At 41.9% G+C, this 10,355-nt stretch overlaps 1 protein-coding gene across 2 annotated transcripts in view; it reads right to left on the bottom strand.

Moving 5' to 3' along the window:
* Positions 1–3,264: 3,264 nt before the first annotated feature.
* Positions 3,265–10,355, bottom strand: part of LOC120982280 (dol-P-Glc:Glc(2)Man(9)GlcNAc(2)-PP-Dol alpha-1,2-glucosyltransferase-like) — a 32,302-nt gene continuing 25,211 nt past the window's right edge. For both annotated transcript variants that reach the window (XM_040412323.1, XM_040412331.1), the window contains exons 3-4: positions 7,164–7,355; positions 3,265–4,761 (exon numbers count right to left, since the gene is read on the bottom strand). In XM_040412323.1, the coding sequence (XP_040268257.1) occupies positions 3,715–4,761; positions 7,164–7,355 (1,239 nt within the window). In that variant the 3' untranslated portion in view covers positions 3,265–3,714. The remainder of the gene's footprint in view (positions 4,762–7,163; positions 7,356–10,355) is intronic.

Genomic DNA, 10,355 nt, shown 5'->3' with positions numbered 1-10,355 from the left:
TGTCTGATTTCTGTCACCAGGATGGCAACCTGACATCTACGACGCCTTTGCCTATGTGTTTTGCAAAATTAAACATTTCCATCAAATGCTATTTATACATCATTGCAGATCTGAAACAGACAAACAAGCAGAGGAATGTAAGCGCACAGGGCTTTCACACCATTCTCCCAACAGACAACACAACTGTACGTACAAAGAGAAGGTAATAGAAAACACAGATGTCGACTCTTACCTTAAATTAAAAAAGGGAAGATTTAAAAGAATAAATCCAGTTGTAAACATTTTATTGATATAAAAATATATATTTACATAACAGTACACAAACCAATAAGAAAATGCACTGCTTTTCTTTACACCAGAGGTTGAGGAATGCTTCCTGCCTAATAAAACTACATATCCACAAGGAAAGCCTGCCACCTAGTGTTCCACCTAAAATAAGCAAAGAAAAAAAAAATGTCAAATGAAGCGTCTAAATTTTTTTTTTTTTGACAATTTCTATGCCTGGGCAAACACATCTCCTGAATCCTCATGTACAACTAAAGGATTTTACCAATCTACCTAGAAAATAACTGCAGCACTAGGTGAGCTGTACATCTCATCATGGTGGCTGGGAAGAATATTAAAGGCAGTAGAAAGAACACGGATCATTCAGATAGCCCATGGTATGGACGTTCTGCAGAACGAGTGCGGACCCGTTCATTCTCAACGGGGACGGAAAGGATGCGCATCTGCATTTCCGGTCCGCGGATCGCGAAAAAAATAGAATATGTCCGATTCTTGTCCGCAATAGCGGACAAGAATAGGCGTTTCTATAGGTGTGCCGGCCCAGTGTATTGCGGATCTGCAATACACTACGGACGTGTGAATGAACCCTTACCTCTCAAAGTTACAAGTATACTTCAAAATGGCATGCATTCAGATAATAAAAACATATGGAGAGTACATAGTGAATGGCTGAAAATGTCTGACATTTCTAGAAAAACAGCTTACATCATTGAGACGCAACACAAGGTGGGCTCTCCTAAGGCTACTTTCACATCTGCGTTTAGTGCAGATCTGTCTGGTATCTGCACAGACAGATCCGCACCTATAAAGCAAACGCTTGTAACCGTTCAGAACGATTCCGTTTGCATTACCATGAACAAAAAAAAAATATATATATATATATATATATTTTTTTTTTTTTATTTTTTTTTTGTTCATGATAATGGAAACGGATCCGTTTTGACTTACATTGAAAGTCAATGGGAGGCGGATCCGTTTTCAATTGCACCATATTGTGTCAGTGAAAACGGATCCGTCCCCATTGACTTACATTGTAAGTCAGGACGGATCCGTTTGGCTCAGTTTCGTCAGACGGACATCAAAACCCTGCAGGCAGCGTTTTGGTGTCCGCCTCCAGAGAGGAATGGAGGCTGAACGGAGGCAAACTGATGCATTCTGAGCAGATCCTTATCTATTCAGAATGTACTGAGGCTGAACTGATCCGTTTTGGGCCGCTTGTGAGAGCCCTGAAACAGATTTCACAAGCAGCCCCAGAAACGCCAGTGTGATAGTAGATTAAGAGGTCACTAGAATGAAGAGGACAGTAACAATCTTAAAAGGTTTTCCTATTGAATTGTGACCATGGGTCACTTCCTTCTAGTGATCAAAAGCTGTCCAAGCTCACATATCCCTGGCATAATCTCTGTGGGGTAAGTTTTCTAAGGAGAAGCAGTCATTTTAAAGGGGTTGTCCCATGAAAAGTATTAGTTTTCAAAACTAGTACCTGGATCTGAATACTTTCGAAATTGCATGTGATTAAAAATTTAGCATAGCCACTGAGTTATTCAATAAATTGTATCTGTATAGCGCCACTTTTCTTATTTCTTTGACCTGCTCACTGAGATGGCCGCACATGCTCAGTTTCATCCTTAAACTGCCTCCAGCAGCATTAACACTCCCCTTGAGCTGTGATAGGGAGAGGTGAGACACGCCCCCTTAGCTCCAGCAGCATTAACACTCCCCTTGAGCTGTGATAGGGAGAGCTGAGACACGCCCCCTTAGCTGCAGCAGCATTAACACGCCCCTTGAGCTGTCAGCTTGATATAAATCTAGCAGACCAATAATGGGGAGATCTCTGGATCCATGTGAGGTTCAGGGCTGGTTCTAGCTTTGTTAGAAAGAGATGGTCATGTACTGTATGATGTGTGATTTTCATTGTTTACATTTATCATGGGATAACCACTTTCAGTTACCTAATAACTACCCTCTAGAGAACACAAGCAATTACAAAGAATTATTCAGGAATATATTTTAAGTGTTTTTTAAAAAAAAAAATAATAATTTGCTCTATTTTTATTTATTTCCCAGAGAACCCTTTTAAATCTTTGAACTGTGTCCTTGTTATTCCTCCTTAAAAAGTATGAATAAACTGAAAACTGGGTGTTACCAAGGGGTGTATCTCTACACAGTCTGGTACTATCAGGACTGACTGGACAATAGCACAGTGTGTAGGGACCACCCCCCAACTGAAACAACAAGGGTGGCACAATGCAGAACTTTAAGATATAAATAAAAATTCTGCAAAATTGTTATTTCATGTGGCATATGAGCATTATCTAGACTGTCAGGAGAACCACAGGTTCTCTAGATCTTTCTGTGCTTCTGGAAAATAGATGTTAATACATATTTTTGGCATCCATGAGATGCAATGGTTACTCCTCTCTCACGCTAACCCCTGCCTGTAACTTCCCTCTCTATAGTGTCAATCACAGGCAGAAGTGGTGTGAGTGAGGAGTATCTGATACATCTCCTGAGTACACTGGACTCTAGTGATGATTGCCTGCACATAGTACAGAATGAAGAAACCTCGTTCTGACACAGGAAAGACTACAATGAACATCTCTAGAGCTATTAAACAACGACCTAGGCTCAGCACCATTTTCCCGCTGACAGGTTCCATTTAAAAAGTCTAAGGGCTCGTTCACACAACCGTATGGCTTTTTCAGTGTTTTGCGGGCCGTTTTTTAACGGATCAGTTTTTCCGTTTTTTGTTTCAGTAGTGTTTCCGGTTCCATTCCGTTTTTTCCTTATGGCATATACAGAAAAAAATTGGGCTGGGCATAACATTTTCAATAAATGGTTCCGCAAATACAGAACGGATATGGAAGACATATGGAGTACATTCCGTATGTGTTCCGTTTTTTTTGCAGACCCATTGACTTGAATGGAGCCACGGAACGTGATTTGCGGGCAATAATAGGACATGTTCTATCTTGGAACGGAAATACGTTCTATTTTTTTTGCAGAACCATTGAAATGAATTGAGTTCTGTATACAGAACCAAAAACGGCCCGTATACAGAACGCATAAAAACATTCTTGTGAACAAGCCCTAACCCTGACTTTCATCAGATCTCTTTTGCCTACACTATCGAATTGGCAGTCCATAGAGAACACAGGCCACTTCCGGGCTCAATATATTGTAATCAGACCGATTTACAGATGGGCACTACACAAAGCTAAATCATTAACCCAACAGAATATTGTACTGTGCAACTACTACTGCCTGGTATGAAACCCATGTCATTGTGTAGACCAAGTTAATACATAGTTATTATTTTTTTTTATTTACTAAAAGAATGCTGAGGTTCCCTGCAAAAATTGACAGTTTTATCATTGATTAACTGGTTTATACATAACCAAGATATCTGATTGGCCAGCACTCTTCTCCTCACCACATAAACCTCTGTGTTTCTTCGCTATCTGGCCAGTGAAAAGTTTTATTCAAAAACAGATAAAATGTTAATATGTTGACAGAGACATAGAGTGCCAGCTCTAGAAAAAGCTTATTTGTAGAGGGAATGGACGTATTTAGCCTGAAGATGAGATATGGCAGGATAAAGTATCGGAATTCCATTAATTTCTGAGGAACCGTCGCAAATAATATGCAAACAAAAAACATTAGGAGCCACAATGCAGACTTGGTCTTCAGAGCATCCACAAAGCTCCAAGCTGCAAAAACATATCCAGGAACAAGTGCGTATTTGACCAACTCGTGTTTCTGGAATATTTTTTTCCAGACGTAGAAAGGGTAGTGGCGGTTATCGGCAAGCAGATACTGGTGAACATATGTGAACTTCCAGATGAGGAACAGAGATAAGCAAGCCAAGCTTCCATACAGGAGCGGACGTCTCCATACTGATCGAATGAAGTCCTTTATTTTCTGAATGGAGGTGACAATAGGAGATGAAAAGACTAGAGTGAAAGCAAAGAAGTAAAACAACTGGGGGAAATGGAGACATACTTCATGATTACTTCTGTCTCCTACTACAATGCCACTATTAATTATTATAAAACCAAGAAAACACAGCACTAAGACGAGGTACGGCCATGTTAATAGGGTCAAGGTCAGCACGTTCCGGGAGCTCAGCAAATAGTGGATGAGAAATTTTACAGCCTCTACGGTCTCTAAAGAGGCTTTCTTAGCGGAAGGCTTCTGATCGTTCTTCTTCAACTGCGTCGTCCATGCTTCCATCACCTTTTCCGCAATAATGTTTCCAGCACAAAAGACTATCCATATAATGTTTGTTTGACGAAAGCACAAGGCACAAAACCCAAGAAGAGCCGAGCTTTTGTGATTTCCATACAAGCACATGAAATAAGTGAACAGGACAAAAAACGTTGAGCCAGGGTCGGTGTAGTAGAGAAATGTAAAGAAATAGAGAGTGGGGAATAAATACAAAGTGAGGGTGCACAAGATTCTTCTCAACGCTGAAACCTAGGGGATACAAGAACAGGAGTTAGCACTGCTGTCTCACCAGACTAGGTTATACTCCTAAGGCCTCATGCACACGGCAGTGCTGTTTTTTGCGGACCGCAAAAAACTGAAGCCGCCCGTGTTGCCTTCCGCAATTTGCGGAACAGAACGGGCGCCGGCAATATAAATGCCTATTCTTGTCCGCAAAGCGCGGACAAGAATAGGACATGTTATATTTTTTTTAGCGGGGCCGCGGAACGGAGCTACGGATGCGGACAGCACACGGAGTGCTGTCCGCATCTTTTGCGGCCCCATTGAAGTGAATGGGTCCGCATCCGAGCCGCCAAAACGGCGGCTCGGATGCGGACCCAAACAACGGTCGTGTGCATGAGGCCTAACACTCAGGTTCCCTTTAAGAATAATTATTCTTATTTGTTCACTAGATTGGGGTGTGTTTTAAGGCCCATGTCAAGGTAAAAGCAAATGATAGATTCACAGGGTACAAAAAGGACAATTCACAGTGGGGCAGGGCAGAACATTTTACATTCACCTAAAGAAGACTACAGGGTGGGCCATTTATATGGATACACCTTAATAAAATGGGAATGGTTGGTGATATTAACTTCATGTTTGTGGCACATTAGTATATGTGAGGGGGGAAACTTTTCAAGATGGGTGGTGACCATGGCGGACATTTTGAAGTCGGACATTTTGAATCCAACTTTTGTTTTTTTCAATAGGAAGAGGGTCATGTGACACATCAAACTTATTGGGAATTTCACAAGAAAAACAATGGTGTGCTTGGTTTTGATAAAAGTCTAAGGGGGTCAGATCAGGAGACCTTGGGGGCCATTCAACTGGCCCACGACGACCAATCCACTTTCCAGGAAACTGTTCATCTAGCTGGCACGTTCCCTGAGTTTTTCCAGCAAGATGGTGCACCACCACATTATGGGTGTCAGGTCCGAGCATTCCTAGATGAACAGTTTCCTGGAAAGTGGATTGGTCGTCGTGGGCCAGTTGAATGGCTCCCAAGGTCTCCCGATCTGACCCCCTTAGACTTTTATCTTTAGGGTCATCTGAAGGCATTGTCTATGCTGTGAAGATACGAGATGTGCAGCACCTGAAACTACGGATACTGGAAGCCTGTGCTAGCATTTCTCCTGCGGTGTTGCTATCAGTGTGTGAAGAGTGGGAGAAGAGGGTTGCATTGACAATCCAACACAATGGGCAGCACATTGAACACATTTTATAAGTGGTCATAAACTTGTAAATAACTCATGAAAGAATAAAGTTACGCTAAAACCAAGCACAGCATTGTTTTTCTTGTGAAATTCCCAATAAGTTTGATGTGTCGCATGACCCTTTTCCTATTGAAAAAACAAAAGTTGGATTCAAAATGGCCGACTTTAAAATGGCCGCCATGGTCACCACCCATCTTGAAAAGTTTCCCCCCTCACATATACTAATGTGCCACAAACAGGAAGTTAATATCACCAACCATTCCCATTTTATTAAGGTGTATCCATATAAATGGCCCACCCTGTATAACCAATATGAATGTACACAATGGGGCAGACTTACTAATACTGTCTAACAGTAGACAGTATAAACTTAAAAGTGAACCTGTCACCACGAAAATGCGATGCAATCTGCAGGTTATAGAGCAGGTGGAGCTGAGCAGATTGATATATAGTTTTATGGAGAAAGATTCAGTAAAATATGTAATTTATAAATTTTTCTTCCTGCTCATTCTGGACTTTGAAGTCGAGGATGTGGTCCTATCAGTGACTGACAGCCTTCCCTCTATGACTGTATACAGAGAGAGCTGTCAATCACTGATAGGACCGCCTCCTGGACTTCACAGCCCAGAATGAGCAGGAATTTAAATGTATAAAACATAAGTTGTAATGAATCTTTTCCCATAAAACTATATATCAATCTGCTCTGCTCCTCCTGCTCTATATCATGCTGCCCACAGCTCAGATTCCATATTTAATGTGACAGGACTAATATCAGGAACAAACACTCGTATGAAAGCTTGTTGTCGATAATTGTCCCATGTAAAGTTGCCGCTGATCACCTGATGAAAGAGGCGAAGCATTTCAGCTGGTAAACATATTGCTATAAACCCTCTGCATTGTTTGGTGGCTAGGAGAGCTCACATGCGGGAAGTAAAAACATATGCTGTATTGACTGTAGTTGAAAATTTAATGATAAGTGTCATTGGGGGGGGATGAACTGGACCTTGGAAAGGCAACCTCTGCACATAAGACGATACTGACTAAAAGCTTCAATCTGATTGCTTGGAATAACAACATTACAAAACACCAGAGTAGTTTGAATATGCATGCATAAAATAAAATCCGGCTTGAAAAATTAAATTAACATTTCAGAATAGGAGCATAACATCTGCTAGGTACCTTAGTGTGGATCCTGCAAAGAATTAAATAAAACATATACAGGTTGCCAAGACTAAAAAGGAGGTTAACGAATCTCAGCATTCCAGAAGAGCAAACCACAGTCTCACTCCATCCAAAGAGCCAGGCAGCAGGCTTCACCATGCCGACAGATGTCAGATATAGGCCAGGCGGGGTCGTGATCATCGGATCCCACTGGGAATGAGAAAAACAACAAGAACTTTAATTAGGAAGCAAATAAAAATCTCTAAAGGGCCATGTCAGACAGATTCATCCAGCTGTAAACTAACTGCCCAGATACTTCCAGGGAACATCTGAAGATTAAAGAGGTCCTGTCACATCGGTTTTAATAGCTCCATACATTCCTCGTGTAATAACAATTCTGGAACATCTATTCTTATGGCTCTATGTTGTACCATTCCTCTGTTATTTCTACTAGAAGTTATGAATGAACTGCTAGCAGCCTGCAGTAAGGGTACAGAGGGGCGTTAACCAGTTGGGGGTGTGTACCTGCACAGTCTGAAAATGGCAGCACTGATTGGATAGAGTCAGACTGTGCAGGTACACCCCCCCAACTGGTTACCACCTCTCTGTACCCTTACTGAAGGGTAATAGCAATTGATTCATAACTTCTAGTAGAAATAATAAAGGAATAGCACAACATAGAGCCATAAGAATAGATGTTCCAGAATTGTTATTACATGAAGAATGCATGTAGCTATTAAAACAGAAATGTCAGGAGTGGTGAAAGGTCCTCTTTAATTGTAACTTTAGGACCCTCAACCTTACTGTCCTTGTTATTAGTAGTGTTGTGCAGAGCACATTCCAATATATAAGGGTCCTCATGTCTCTACGGTCTTAAAACACATAGGCATCCTCAGGAAAAGTCAGCACTAGCCGATCGGCAGGGGTCCCACACCCACACAAAAGCGCAGGGGTTATTGCAGAAAAAAGTAGACAGATTATTGCTTCTGGTGCCAGAGCTATTGCCAAACCGCTGATGTGCAAGGTGTCAGAGGATGGGCCATCACTTCTGAGCATAGGCCATAAAAGCTGAGCAACACCTTGTGGTAAGAATAAGAATTAAATATTTTTAAAAAATTAAAATAAATAGTCTGCAGAGCTTTTAGCAGAGCGGAAACAACCAGGAGTCCTGCACAGCATATGGCTGCTCCTGTCGGTTCCCACTCTGCTAAAATCCATACACCACATGCATGTCAGTGGTGTATGGATTCCAGAGCGCTATAGACAGCAGAACTTTGTGCGTGCATTTTGTCTGTAAAACTGGAAAAAGGTTTCCACAATAAACGTATCCTTTCGCTCTAATATTTTTATCACTTACATATACTTTCAATTAAAAAAAAATTATAAATACCATATCAAGAAGGAGTTGTTGGAATGGAATGAAACTTTCTATGTGTGAATGTGATAATGATGTGTGGGTGACCATTCTCCTGCAGAAAAATGACAGCTGGAAGCCCTGCCATTAGCCATAATATATGCGGAGGATGTCCTGCACATGTCGCTGAGCTGTAAAAAAGTGTCCCTCATAGCACTACTAGTGGTGACCGACTGTCGTATGCAATGACTTCCCAGATCATCACACCAGCAGTTTGAGCAGAGTGCCGCCCCACATCAAACGCAGGATTGTAGCCCTCGCCACAAGGCTTTCATATTGGAACCTGTGGTGGCATCCAAAACAGTACCTGGATTCGTTGCTAAAGACAATACGGTTCCACTCTGTAGCAGTCCAGGTTTTTCGTTCATGACACCACTGCAAACGAAGGCAACGGTGGATGGCTGTCAAGGGCAGGACACGCACTGGGCACCATAACACAAAATTTACTTCTACAAAGAGTCTGGAAATGGTCCAGGCAGAGACAGGGGTGTGTAATGGAGATGCCACCTGTGTCTCGATGGTGGACAACGAACACTCTGGGAGCTGCTTGTCCATGTATCAGACTATTCTCTCTACTGGTGGTCCATCTACTGGTGAGGAGTGCCAGGCCTTCTCAAACAGCTGATCAGCGGGTTCCCAAGTGTCAGACCCCCCACCAATCAGATGCTAAGATAGGTCATCAGTTAGAAAATGTCAGATAACCCCTTCAAAAAATATATTATATATAAAAAAACTGTACTGACCTAGAGAATACAGTTATGCAGCAAAATGAACCTTCCAAAATTTTAAATTTAGTAGTCAATGGGGTAAGTGCTGTTCCTTTTTCATCTCGCCCAACCCAGAAAGAGTTAATAAAAGATAATCATTGAGTCATGTGCACCCCAAAATGGTTCTGTTAAAAACTGAAACTTATCCCACAAAAGACAAGCCCTCATCTGGCTATATTGGTGGAAAAATAAAAAATGTTATATAGCTCTTGGAATGCCACAATGAAAAAAATGTTTGGTCACCAAGAGGTCAAAAGGGTTTTCCAAGACTTAAGAACTGAAGACCTATCCTCTGGATAGATCATCAGTATCTGATCTGTTGGTGGCCGATACCTGGGACCCCTACCGATCAGCTGTTTGAGAAGGCAGCGGCTCCTGTGAGCGGCACGGTCTTTCTCCGTGCTTACCAGGCACAGTGCCGTACATTGTATAGCGGCTATGCTTGGTATCACAGCTCAGCCCCATTCACTTCTATAGGACTGAGCTGTGCCTAGGCCATATGGCTGATGCCTTTTAAAACTGTTTACTGGCAACGATTAGATAATGATGACCTATCCAGGGGATGGGTCATCAGTTCTAAAGTCTTGGAAAACCCCTTTAAGTAATTCTGAATTTACCAACCCAAATGTGCTGGGCTGTCAGGATTCTCTAGATCAGGAGTCAGGAACCTTCGGCACTCCAACTCCCACCAAGCTCCATTCACTTATATGAGAATTTCAGAGAAAGTGTGCATTGTGGGAATTGTAGTTTTACAACAGCTGGAGTGCTGAGGATTGCAGCGCTCTGTACTGATCGCAGTGTAGAGTATAGATCAATGCAAAAGCAAATTTAAACTGATCCTTCAGGGGTGGAAGGCAAGCTTTTGTTTCCAGCAGTAGCAGTGACACCTAAAGTGCTCCTGTGTCTCACGGCGCTCATCCTATTTCTTTCCTTTAGACAGCCTTTCCTTCCTGATGGGTCTTTAGAGATATTATAAGCTATAAAATAACACATACCAGTTGGGAGATCTAAACAATATAAACAGCACAA

Source organism: Bufo bufo, chromosome 1 (genome assembly GCF_905171765.1).
Source record: "Bufo bufo chromosome 1, aBufBuf1.1, whole genome shotgun sequence".
Lineage (NCBI taxonomy): Eukaryota > Metazoa > Chordata > Amphibia > Anura > Bufonidae > Bufo > Bufo bufo.
This window is presented reverse-complemented; position numbering and strand designations above follow the sequence as displayed.